Here is a 14,143-nt window from a genome sequence, read left to right as displayed (position 1 = left end):
GAGGAGGGGTTGCTGCCACATTAGAGGGGCAAGGAAAAATGTGCTAGCCACAAGTGCCTCTTCTTATTCACATGCCAACTTTAAATGTAAATGGGCAAAAATTAGCACCATTACCAAGTAAGAATCTGACTAAAAGAAGTTTAGACCTTCCGGATCTATTCACTGTACCGGATAAGCCACCTAGATCAGCAAAAACTCTAGCAAGAGTAGAGAAAATCAGTAAGCTGCAGCCATGTGATCAGTTACAGAACCAGAGGCTGTAACCCTTTCCATATCCCTCTCTAGCAAACTGTGGCCAGCATGAATCCTGGAGAAGCTGTGTCTAGACAGGGTGAATTCAATATGAGGAATAAATGGGCCTCAGGGGTGCAAGTGCAGACAATAGCAGACACTGTTGGTGCTAGCTGGGCACACTTATCCTCAGTTGTCAACTGAATTCCTCTTCATAGCTCACAAGGGAAACTCCACCAATGAATTGCTCTCGGGAGATTGGACCTGCTTCACAGTGTACATACCTCAGTGCAGGCTGCCTGGAGCAATGACTGACCAATGTGTGTGGTAGGTAGGAGCCCAGCTCCCTGAATCAAGGAGAGACGAACTCTCTGGTGATCTACATTCCAGAGACTCCTGCAAGACTATGCTGAGGCTAGACTTTGATGAAACCTTATTTTTGCTTAGATTCTTCTCTTTTCCCATAATCCTTTACTCATTTCCTTACAGGCTTCTCTTGAGAGCATTTCTTAATAAATCACAGGCACACCAACTTCCATGTCCAATTCTCCTTCTAAAGAACCTGGCCTAAAATTAGAGAAGTGATCTCAATTTTAATATGGACACAGAATTTTAGTGAAGCTTAAGTTAAAGAAAAGTAATTTGAAAGTCCATCCCTAGGCCAGTGACTGCCAGACCTCACTGTGCCTGAAATTATTTGATAGAGTTCTTAAAATGTCATTTCCTAGGTTATAACCCTTGCAAACTCACATTATATAAGATTTAATTGGTTTGGAATGATTATTTCCAGTTATTTGTAATATACTTGTTATCCTTATCTTTATATATATATATATATAAATCTATTTTAATGCCAATTTGCCACTGACTACTGATTGTGATTTGGGGCAAGACACTTTTCTGAGATTCATTCAAACTACAGCTCTAAAATAAAGATATTTTGTATGGGGTAGATAGAGAGGATGGGAGGGGAGGGGAGGGGAGGGGGGATAGTATAGGATAGGAAAGGTAGCAGAATACAACAGTTACTAATATGGCATTTTGTAAAAATGGGGATATGTAACTGATATGAGTTTGAAATCTGCGTTGGGGGTAAAAATGGGAGCTCATAACTCACTCAAAGCTTATGTAAGAAATATGCTATGTCAAGAGCTTTGTAATGTTTTGAACAACCAATAAAAATAAATAAATAAATAAATAAATAAAATAAAATAAAATAAAGATATTACAAGAGATTTTTCTCTTAAGATGTTTTCCAGTTCTGGTGGATTGTGAGTGTATGTAACTCCTGATGCCTGCACACCATTCCCTCATCCTCTTCTTTCTCCTGTAGGCCATGTGCAGGACCATTTTCACCTTGGAGCATTAAGACTTTGAACCAGCCTCCCTCAGAGTCCACTTTAAGAACCTGAAGCACTTCCAGTGATAGGGCTGCTGTCTGTCAATTGATGTCCAGAGGCCTCTATTACTTTCACTGTGGTGTATAAATATATGAGAACTCTGAACTGGCCAAAATCATGGTTGAAAATTCTTTCCAAACTAGAGTACCATCACATGGAATTCATTAATCTTAGACTATGGTTATAAAAGAACAGTAGACAGTGTTTCCCCCAATAAAACATAATCTACTCAAACAAGGACTTCCTTTTGCTCACAACTGCAAAACCTGTTAGTTAAGACAATTTGGGGAACAGTGTAGGTACCCAGTGAATACTTGTCATTTGAATAAATGACACTAACATTACACCTCCATAGGGTTTAATTCTCAAGAAGGACTCATACAACATTACCTTCTATGTCTCTAACAACTGAGACCTGATCCTCTCCTGAAACAACCCAGCCCATTATTTCCCTGAGAATTAAGTTACCTAGAGGAAGACAGTGTTTGGCTTAATCCTATGCCCTAACTGTTAAGTCAAGAAGTTAGGAGCAGAAAAGTGGACAAGCCAAACAGGAAATGTCAGCTCAAAGAAATTGTTTCAGAGAAATTGCCTTCCATTTGTAAACTGTAATGTTTTAGACAAAGGCAGGATTTATTAAATACAGTAATGTAAATGGCAGAAAATTTCTGCATTTTTACATAGTCACCAGAGAAATGACCTATGCTTAAATGTTCACAGCCCTGCTGCTGGGGACCTGCAAAATCCAAATACTCTGCAGGACTTCAAGAATAAGTAATCAGAAATATTCAGGTCCTGTCACTCTCCCCATCTACAACCAACAAATTATGCAAAAAGAGAAATTAATAGCATGGAAGATACTTGAGATAAATGTCTTCTAGCAAGACAGGTAGGTAGAAATCCCTGATTCATTGCTCATTAGGCATCCAGAGGAGACCCAGAGAGAAGAGACCCAGACAGCTCCATGGTACAGCTTTGAGGGGAAGGGATCCCAAGGCCTTGCAGATGTAGAATCAGAGTGGTACAGCTGTTACCTGCTGGTGCTGCTGCACTGCCTAAAATCTGGCTGTCTCCTTGGAAAATGTAAGGCTTCAGGGAACTATAAGAGCATTCTTCTTTTCTCCTCTCTTTTCTTTTTCATTTGGGGAATCTAAGGCCCACAGAGAAATAAAAAATAAAGTAATTTGTTCACGTTCTAATGATTGTATATTTGCATAGGCTCTATTAAAACCCAGCAAGTTATTTCACTGAATATTTAATTGCTTAAATGGTAGGAGGTGCTCTTTCAAAATAACCCTTTGGGTTGAGAACAATCTAACCTCTATCGGTGGTTAAGACTGGTCTTTGTAGAAGGGCTTATTCATAGTGATATCTTTGCTCAAAGGAGAGAAACAGAAAAGAAAGGAGGGAAAAAGAGAGGAAGATGGGAGGAAACAGTAAATAATAGATATTTTGTTGGGCTGGTCTTGGCTTCTTCTGTTTCTCTGACTTCTTAGCAACTACAGCTATGCTTCCTTGCCCAAAGACCTCATTTTGTTCAAAATCAAAGATCAATCCATGCTTTTGTGATTGTGTCAAGGTGTATCCTGGTATTGTGTAATAACTAAAAAGAATTTAAAAATTAAAAAATATCAAGATCAAGGATAAACTCCAAAGGCAAGGACATTTTGACCTAAAGCATAGCTACACCATAATTCAGGGACAAAAGAACAAAGGGTAAGCAATCCTTCTAAACCATTTACAAAACAAGAGAGCATTGTCAGCGGCACAACTCACATCTGAAGTTCAGATTTTATTGGAAAACCTGGGTCCCAGAAGGAGAAAGGCCCTTGGAATCATCTTATTCAAAAGTTTCACTTTGCAAATGAGGAACGTGTGCTTTACAATCACAACTCAAAAACGTACAGAGGCCAGGGGAATTAAGCCAGATGGGTCAGATAAGAGATATCTTAGAATTGTTATAGGAAATGGTGTCTTTCCTCTTCAAGAAAAACAAGAAGGCAAATTTTCTATAAATGGCAAGTAAAACATAGCCTTAGAATGAGGTTAAGAGCATGGACTAAGTGCTGCCCAGCTCCATTTGCAAACTGTCATATAATGATGTGACCTTGATGTTGCCCAATATTGTTATTTCTTTATAATATGAATTTCCACTTGAAATTCACCAATGCTCTTTAAGAACGACAACAGCTTCAAATTAGTTGCAGCCAAACAGAAATCTTCCAGAGTTTGATTCAATTTCAGGTTTCTAGTTGTGCCCTAGTCTAAGGGAGAGTGGGCAGGGAGAAAGGGATTCTAAAAAGCCCTGGGTTCTAGTTTCATCTCAGCAGTCCAGTTGCTTTATGAACTTCCAGCAATCACTTTTGTCACTTAGGGGGAAAAAATGAGAAATAGAGCTATAACCTGTGTCCAGCACCATAAATAAAAAGATCAAGGAAACATGAGGGAAAAAATAACAGAGGCCGTGGTTTTCTTCACATTCTCCTTGGACCTGCAGGGCAGCAGGATCTGAGAGAGCACATGATGGATGCCTTCAGTCTTGATGCACAGAGGGCCCTGCCTTCTTCTACTAGGATCCTCCTGCTCTGTTGATCCCTGGGCAGTCTGGACTCACTGGGCCTTTTTAGAGGCAAAAATGGACCATTGGGCTTTGGAGTCTGTTCTCTATTGTCCCAACTCCTCTGATTTGCATATTAAATGAATTGTTCTTACTTGAAGTTTCCAAAGTTCACCTATTCTGTTGGCCATGTCTACACCACTAAGAGTAAAGCTTTCAACCCCATACTCTCTTCCTGTGTAGTGGGCACACAAACTGGCCATGGAGATTCAAGGTTGAAGGATGAGGACTGTTACTTGGTATGACTTGCTCTAGGCCTTGTTCCTTTTGCTAAGCATCATGTAAGGGAACTGCTGAGGCTTCCTGTTGGGCACTTTGATTCTATTTGATGTCAAGCATTTCGTTTCTTCATCAGCACATTGCAAAGTTCTTATTTGTGGTTCTTTCTGGATCCAGAGTTATCATGCTGATCAGGTTCCTATGTGGCTCCAGGGATGCAACTGACCAGCTCTTTGGGACCCTCCTGTGGCAGGTCCTAGTCATCCTCTCTTACCACCTGCCTGATGGCATCCAAAGGCTCCCTGGGTTGTGGGTTCAAACGGAATATGTTTTATTCTTTTGTGACCTTATTGCATTGTTTTTATCCTGCCCTGAAACAGCTGAGCCAACCCTGTTTTTGACTTCTTCTTTGGCCCCTTCAGGCAGAGGCTGAAGCCGCAGACCCTCCAGATGCTTCTCCAGAAGGCTCTATGACACTGGGGAGCTGGACGAATGCAGAAGTAGCTGTTCTCAGGAAACTCTGGAGATGCTGGGAAGCAGAGTGGAGCAGTGGTGACGAGCCTCTGCCCAGTGACCAGAAGTGGCTTTGCAAATGAACACAACCCAGTCCCCCTTGACAGTTGTCTGCTCTTCTCTCAGCCCCCTGCCCCTGAAATGCCTCAGTGATGCCCCAGTGTCTTCAAATGCATTTCTATTAACCTGGCTTGCCTGGGTTTGCTCAGAGAAGTTACATGAATGTGAAACAACTGAGAATAACTGCATCCCTCTCTAAACTAATAAACTTCTCGTGTTATCTTCTCTAAATCATTTCTCATTCAGCACTTATTACTTAGTTTCACTGCAGTGAGAAGAATCCCTCACCAAACCACAAAATCCTGTTTATAATTGTTCTATACATGACAGTTTAAAAATGATTCCTTATTTTTCTCTCAGGCTTTATTCCCCTGGGGATCATATTCTGGTCTGTGACTAGGTGTTGTTATAGGTAGACACTTCGTTTTTTGATTGAATGATCCATAGAACTCATTAAATCATAAATTCTTTTGGAAAACAGTGCCTACAGTGGAATAGTCAGTGGTTTATGAAAAGTCCTCTGGAGACATTTATCCCTGATATGGTGACATATTGGCATTGGGTTCTGGTAATGAAAAGTATGACCTTTTACCCTTGAAAATTCACATTTATTTAGCTCTTAAAAAGACATACTTAAGTCTAAAAATATGAGTGACTGATCCCATTTCGACATGCAATCCCAGTGTTTATTTCAAAATCCCAGTGTTCATTGGAAACCATTTAAAAATAGTTTGGAGATTTATTAAGCTTGAGAAGGCAATGAGATCCAGGAGTTTGTACCAATGTTCTGCTTGTGACTTTCCCTTAGTCTAACTGCCAGTCTTCATGAGGAGCAGAATTAAACACAACTGGCCCTTCCATATTCAGGTCAACCATACTAACCAAAACTAGAGTCTGTACAAAGTCTGAACTATTTGGTACCAGAGGTTACTCATTCCACAAAGAACTCAAGTAGAAAGAAGGGCCCACTATGAGATGCCCTAACAACACAGCAGGTCCCTATGAAACACAGACACTGAGGCTGCCAAATAACTCTGAGGATTCGGGAGACAGTAAAATAATTTTATTAAAAAGATGACATTCATATAATTTTCAGTTTTCACAGCCAAATGTATTGACTGCTCTTATAGAATAATTCAGTAAAAAGAACTCAGGGTCCCTGAATCCAGATCTGATGCTCTCCCCAGGCCAACACTATGTTTATTCTATATCTTGTATGTACTCCCTTTTTCCCAAATGCTATAATAGAGATTTTCTATAGGGTAGGGCATCCTTCAGAATGGAGGAAACAATGACAGAGTTACCACCTATGCCCAGGCAGAGTTCTTCAATATGATATCATCAGCTCAGCTTTAGGGTCATTAGGAAAGTCACCTCTACTAAACTTTAAACATTTTTGTACTTTGATATAGAGAGTATGTTAGTAGTTTAGTATCCATTTAAAAAATTGGAGAGTATATGTAAATTCTTTTCATATTTTTATAACAACTTGATCTTTATAGTTACTTGTTTTTTCTAACATCCTGTTACACATGTAAGAAATAATGCACACTGATTTCAGAAGCTAAGCAGAGCCACAGACAGAGAGGTGATAGAAGGCTGGGTCATTAGTTGTCTCTGTAGTTTTATATATTCTTTTTTAAAGAAAAATTGGTAGAAAATATAAAAAATTATATGCTTAATGTCACTGGTGGGTATCTAAATATTAACTATATTATTTCATAGTCTAAATGTCAAATTTAATGATTTTTCCAGCATCAAACTTGTCTTTCTGTATGGTATCACCAATATCCACCAAGATGGTCAATCCAACATCCTAATCTCTCTATCTTCTTGATACCTCCTTCCTTTAACCTTACCATCCACTCCATTATAACTATCCAGTTCTGTATTTTGTCACTGCCCACATTGGTGGGACCTCCAACCTCTCAGTTTTGAGGTCACCCTCCCTGACCCTTATCTCTAATCTGTACCATGATTTTCCTGAGAGACTCCAATGCTGGGGGGGAATTGTCTTTCAAAGAAAATTCAAGAAGGATCTTGTCTGAGGTTCCTCTGCAGGCCAAAAGAGGAGAATGTGACCTTTTTCCACTCACAAGCCTCCAGCCCCTCTTGAGTGCTCTGTGTTCTGAAGTCGTGGCTGCCTTTGTGAGACAGGAGAGGGCTTCTCATTTCTCATATATTCTCCTGCCTTTCACCCACCTCTTTTGTTCTCTGTTAGATTGACTTCTCTTCTTGTCTGTTTCTGAAGTTTGCTTACATTAGATTTTATCTCAGCCACAATTTTGATTGCTATCTAGGATGTAACCTGGGAGTTACTCCTCTGCTTTTCCCTCATCCACATATAACGGACACACAGTGGTGGTGGATCCAAAGTACTGCTCAAAGTGTAGAACCTGGGTTTTCAAATCTACACTGTATGGGGAAATAAGGGGGGGAGCTATTGCTCATCCTGTTTTGCTCTGATTCCATTCATGCTAAAAAATGTGAAAAATACTAATTCTTACCTCATAGCTCTTGAGAGAGTTCAAAGAAAAATTATCCAATAAACTCTCAATCAGCTCCTGTTAATCATTACAGTATGATCTTGTCCTTTTTCCTTAATGGAAATCTGTTTGAGCAATCTCTTTACACTCCCATCCCTCAACTTCTTCTATTACCCACATACACTCCTCTCACACAAAAGCTTTTGTCAACAAAGAATATGTAAATAAGGATCACCTGGGAAAGAACTGAGGAAGTTTATATTGTACCCACCTCTCAGTAGTCCTCCATAGATATCCCCTTATTTAAAACATTTCTTTTCAGTGGCTCCAAAACCTCACCCATTATTATATCCTCTTCAGAGGGTAAGCAATTTTGCTAAAACACAAATCTGACACATACACTGTGAACCAAAATGCCTCTAGGTGCTGAAAAAGTTATTTAAATGCTCACTTCAAAGGCATATCAGCCATCAACAACAGTTATTTGGGGACATGCAAGTCATTGTGAATATACCCACTGTTGTTCACAATAAAAATTATGATGAATGATAGTTCCTTCATTTCATTATATGCATGTCAAAGTATTTTATTTCCAATTTTACTTTCTATTTAACCCAAATCACCTAACACTTTAAGCCTCCTCATTAATACATTCATTCTTCAATGAATATTGAGAATATGTGGGCCACACATAAAGCCAAGCACCAGGGATTAAAAAGTGATCCTGTCTCCAATGTCTGACACAGTGAGGTATTTTTAAACCTAGCCATCCTCTCCTGTCCTACCAGAAGCTCACATTCCCCTCATGAATATAAATCCAGGTCTTCTTCTCCTTGGATGGAACACTCATAGGCAAGGGGATGTCATGATCTGGGATGTAACCTGTGTCTATCTCAATTCCTGCACCTAATAGCAAACTTTAGTGCCAAGGCAGAGCAGTGCTAACTAGTCCTTAACTCTACCCCATGAGTGGAGGTTTGGATCATAATATATTTCCATGTCATTTAATTTCAGGTCAGAGAGCTCAGAAAATTTTTAGACAATGAGTGTTGAATTTGAATCCATATTTCAAGAATCCCCCACTCTTTGTAGGTTCCTTCATCTCTGCAATCTTGTTTTCCTCTTCTTTAAAATGGAGATAACTAATTTCCACATATCAGGGTGATCTGATAAACTGACCTCATGCAGCAAGTGACGAGTCTTGCTTTTTTAATATTTTTGTATTTGTTCTATTTAGTTATGCATGGCAGCAGAATGCATTTCACTTTATTGTACCCAAATGGAGCACAACTTTTCATTGCGTTGGTTGCACCATATTTCCTACCCCATGCTCTCTCTCCACCTCCCTTTTTTCCAAACTTCTTCCATTCTTCCCACATACACACCCCATTATGGATCAGCAACCACTTATCAGAGAACATTCAGCCTTTGTTTTTTGGGGGGGATTGGCTTACTTCACTTATTCTCAACTCCATCCATTTTCCTGCAAATGCCATAATTTTATTCTCTTTTAATGCTAAGTGATATTTCATTGTGTATATACACCATAGTATTTTTTATCCATTCATCTATTGAAGGGCATCTAGGTTGGTTCCACAGTTTAGCTATTGCGAATTGAGCTGCTATGAACGTTACTATAGACTACTGATTTTAAATCCTTTGGGTATAAACCAAGGAACAGGATAACTGGGTCAAATGGTGGTTCCATTCCAAGTTTTCTAAGGAACATCCATACTGCCTTTCAGAGTGGTTGCACCAATTTTCAGTGCCACTAGCAATGTATGAGGGTGTCTTTTTCCCCACATCCTCACCAACATTTTTAATTTCTTGTGTTCTTGATAATTCCCATTTTGTCTGGAGTGAGATGACATCTTAGAGTATTTTTTATTTATATTTCTCTAATTTCTAGAGCAGTTGAGCAGTTTTTTTCATATATTTGTTGATCGATTGCATATCTTCTGAGAAGGTCTGTTAGTTCCTTAGCCCTTGAGTCTTGTTTTTTTCCCAGGGGCACCAGTGCAGAGATGGAGAGCCTGGATCCAACCATCACAGCTTGGAGTACAGAAGCCACACCAACCAATGGAAGTTACCAGCACCTTCCTCCAACTTGTGACAGGAATAACCTTCTTCCAAAAGTGCTGGCCCTCCTCATTGCCCTGGTTGGACTGACGGGAAACGCATCTGTGCTCTGGCTGCTGGGCTTCCGCATGCGCAAAAACGCCTTCTCAGTCTATATCCTAAACCTGGCTGCCTCTGACTTCTTCTTTCTCTGTTTCTATATCACTGCTTTCCTGGTGGACATCGTCAAAATGTTCTTTCACTTCTCTGTCCCTACATATGACATCGTGCGAACTGGGGGAATCATTTCCTACATCGCAGGCCTGAGCATCCTTAGTGCTATTAGCACTGAGCGCTGCCTGTCGGCCCTGTGGCCCATCTGATATCGCTGTCGCCGCCCTAGACACATGTCAGCTGTCATGTGTGCCCTGCTCTGGGCCCTGTCCATGTTTATGGGAGTCCTGGACATGGTCTATTGTTCTACCTTGATTATCAATAGTGGAGTTTATTGGTGTATAAAAGTTGATTTAATCATAACGGCATGGCTGATTGTTTTATTTGTGACTTTCTCAGGGTCCAGCCTGGCCCTGCTATGGAGAATCCTTTGTGGTTCTAGGCATAAGACACTGACCAAGCTGTATGTGACCATCCTGCTCACATTGCTGGTCTTTATCCTCTGTGACCTGCCCTTTGGCATCTATTTATTTCTGTCAGACTGGATTTCAGTCGATTTTGATGCATACACTTGTCTTTATCTGGTTTCAAATGTCTTTTCTTGTGTTAACAGCTGCACCAACCCCATCATTTATTTCTTTGTTGGCTCCTTTAGGCAGCGGCTGCAGCGTCAGAACCTCAAGCTGGTGCTTGAGCGGGCTCTGCAGGACACTCCTGAGGAGGAAGAATGTGGAGACAGCCTTCCTCAGGGAACCCTGGAGATGTCAGGTAGCAGAGTGGAGCAGGGATGAAGAACCTGTGCTCTGGTCCATTAGATGTATTTTGGCGAATCAACACTGCCCCCACCACACTTGATAGCTGTCTACTTTAATTTCAGTCTGTGCCTCTGAAATTACTCATGGTCTTCAAATGTATTTATTTTAAACTGGATTGTCTTGCTTTTCTTAGAGAAACCGGGATGAAATAAGAACATTTCCATTCTTACTGATATTTTCAATAAATTTCTTATCCTATCTTCCTCTGAATCTTTTCTTTGTAATTTTCATTTCAATGGAAAGAATTGTTGTTCAAAATGCTAAACCTCTTATTTATGATTGTTTTCTACCAAAGTTATTTAAAAAATTAATGATTCCTTATTTCTCTCTCAGACTATGTTCTAAGAATCATGTTGCAATTTCTCTCTCAGACTATATTCTGAGAATCATGTTGCAATTGTTGTACAAAGAAAGTTTGGTTCTGATGGAGTTCTACTACTTTTAAATGTTATTTAATTCTCTGGGTTTGGAAAAATAATGTCCTTACTGCCCTACATTAAAAAAAAATAGCTCACAAAAAAATGGTAGAATTTGTCCATGGCATGGTGACCAGTTGGCCATGGGTTTTTTTTTTTTTTTTAGTGGTTTAAATAAGAGCCTTTCATCCTGAGAACTGGCAAGCAGTTACTTACCTCTTGCCCTGACCAGTATTCCAATAGTTGAAATCTTGGTATTATGATTTAGATATGAGGTGTCCCCAAAAAGCTCATGTGTGAGACAATGCAAGAAGGTTTGGAAAAACTTGGGTTATAAGAATGGTAACTGAAGTCAGGTAGGCTGTGGCTAGAGGAGGTGGGTTATTGGGGTATGATTTGGGAATGTATATTTTTTCTTGGTGAAAGGAGAATTCTCTGCTTCTGGCACCATGTTCCCAGTGGCTTTCCTCTGCCACACACTGTTCTGTTGATGTCCTGTCTCACGTCAGGCCCCAAGGAATGGAGTCTGTCGTCTATGGATTAAAACCTCTGTAACTGTGAGCCCCCAAATAAACTTTTCCTCCCTAAAATTGTTCTTGTCAGATCTTTTGGTCACAGAAGTGACTAAAACACTTGAGACACATTGTGATACAGAACTTTTAAGCGCTAGATTGGAAAGAGCACTGGACATGGGGTTGGGACACATGGATTCTCAAGCTGACCCCATGACTAAACTGGGTAACAAGATTCAAATCTGAATCTTAAAACATTCATCATCTGGAATCTGTTTTCAGAATAAGACAGTGGGGTTTGACTTCACCAGGGCATGGACTAGAGGAAACTACCATTGTGAGTCCAGCAGCCTCTGAAATCACAGTACTCTTTCCACCTATGTGTCAGCTATCTGTCTTGGGCACCAATATTGTAAATACATCAATTCAGGTGTAAAAATAGATGTAATTTCATTCCTGTTCTGCAGAAGATTTGTACAGAGTTTAGAAGAAGAGATCTCCTTAGACATGCCTGTCATATTGATTCTAACTGGTCAAAATCTTCTTGGCATGCAAATTCTGAGACAGGGATCAGAGTGCAAAAAGGTCTCACAAGTGTGTATGTGGTGGCCAATAGACAGGGAAGACTTTTTGAACTACTTGGAATTGGAACCAATGGTTCTACAAGTACTAAGAGTGTGCCTCTGCCACTTCTACAAGCCACATCAATTTTTTTTTAAGTTGGCAAGGAAAGAAAACGTGGACCTGAACAAATGGAAATGGAAGAAGAGATCATTTGTAGTGATGTTGTAAATAAAAGCATAGAAATGTAAATGAGTTTCCAAGTGTTTAGTTTTGATTGCAAAATCCCTTTAAAGAAAAATCTTAAGGCTAGAATGCTGTAAGAAATAAGCAATGACTGTATAGCCTTGAAGTGATAGGAGTCAGCATAAGTTTTGTAAAATTAGTTGGAATCAACTCTACAATACTGGCAAGTGCATACAGGAGCATTCAAGTCACCACAGCAGGACAAGCAAAAAGCAATGTTCTGCTCTCTATACCATCCCCTCAGGAACATGTCCAATACAATGGTTTAGAAATAAAGATACAGAGGGATGTAACAAGAAGAATAAGAAGTACCAGAGAAAGAGAAACAGTAGAACACACCTACTTCTCTTGTAGTCTTTCTGCCTTCAAAAGGCTCAACTAGAGCAGGGAAGATAGTTCATCTATAAATAGTTCAACATTTTATTACTCACATAAAAAATAAACCCCAAACATCTTGATAGCCTTGATATGGATGGTGGCTTAAAAATTGCTAACCAGTTATCAGAAAACTCATATTCAGAGTCTGCATATCACCTATACCTCTTTTGAAGTGCAATATTTTTTTTAATTATTTTATTGTTGGTTGTTCAAAACATTACATAGTTCTTAATATACCATATTTCACAGATTGATTCAAGTGGGTTATGAACTCCCATTTTTACCCCGTATACAGATTGCTGTGTCACATCAGTTACATTACCACTGATTTACAAATTGCCTTTCTAGTGACTGATGTATTCTGCTGTCTATCCCATTCTCCACTATCCCCCCTCCCCTCCCCTCCCCTCCCCTTCTCTCTTTCCACCCCCTCTACTATAAATCGTTTCTTCCACTTATATAATTTTTCTCCTACCCCTCCTTTCCTCTTATATGTAATTGTGTATAACCCTGAGGCTCACCTTCCAGTTCCATGCAATCTCCCTTCTCACTCCCTTTCCTTCCCGCCTATCATCCCTGTTTAATGTTAATCTTCTTCTCAAGCTCTTCGTCTCTACCCTGTCCTTGGTTACTCCCCTTATATCAAAGGAGACATTTGGCATTTGTTTTTTAAGGATTGGCTAGCTTCGCTTAGCATAATCTGCTCTAATGCCATCCATTTCCCTCCAAATTCTATGATTTTGTCATTTCTTATTGCAGAGTAATACTCCATTGTGTATAAATGCCACATTTTTTAATCCATTCATCTATTGAAGGGCTTCTAGGTTGGTTCCACAATCTTGCTATCGTGAATTGTGCTGCTATGAACATCGATGTAGCAGTGTCCCTGTAGCATGCTCTTGTTAGGTCTTTAGGGAATAGACCGAGAAGGGGAATAGCTGGGTCAAATGGTGGTTCCATTCCCAGCTTTCCAAGAAATCTCCATACTGCTTTCCAAATTGGCTGCACCATTTTGCAGTCCCACCAACAATGAACAAGTGTACCCATTTGCCCACATCCTTGCCAGCACTTGTTGTTGTTTGACTTCATAGTGGCTGCCAATCTTACTGGAGTGAGATGGTATCTTAGGGTGGTTTTGATTTGCATTTCTCTGACTGCTAGCGATGTTGAGCATTTTTTCATGTAATTGTTGATTGATTGTATGTCCTCCTCTAAGAAGTGTCTGTTCAGGTCCTTGGCCCATTTGTTGATTGGGTTATTTGTTATCTTATTATCTAATTTTTTGAGTTCTTTGTATACTATGGATATTAGGGCTCTATCTGAAGTGTGTGGGGTAAAGATTTGTTCCCAGGATGTAGGCTTCCTGTTTATCTCTCTTATTGTTTCTTTTGTTGAGAGAAAACTTTTTAGTTTGAGTAAGTCCCATTTGTTGATTCTGGTTGTCAACTCTTGCGCTA

The 14,143-nt window shown here is 39.8% G+C and overlaps 1 protein-coding gene across 1 annotated transcript; it reads left to right on the top strand.

Moving 5' to 3' along the window:
* Positions 1-9,550: 9,550 nt before the first annotated feature.
* On the top strand, positions 9,551-10,549 carry LOC308641777 (mas-related G-protein coupled receptor member X1-like; the record flags this gene model as incomplete). The annotated part of the gene is given in 2 exon segments (XM_081280379.1): positions 9,551-9,964; positions 9,968-10,549. Coding segments are annotated over 2 exon segments (996 nt in total).
* Between the last annotated feature and the right edge of the window lie 3,594 nt (positions 10,550-14,143).

This window comes from Spermophilus citellus, assembly GCF_964194105.1.
Source record: "Spermophilus citellus genome assembly, chromosome: 2".
In the NCBI taxonomy this organism is placed as follows: domain Eukaryota; kingdom Metazoa; phylum Chordata; class Mammalia; order Rodentia; family Sciuridae; genus Spermophilus; species Spermophilus citellus.
Note: the sequence above shows the minus strand (reverse complement) of the source record. Positions and strands in the feature narration are given on the sequence as shown.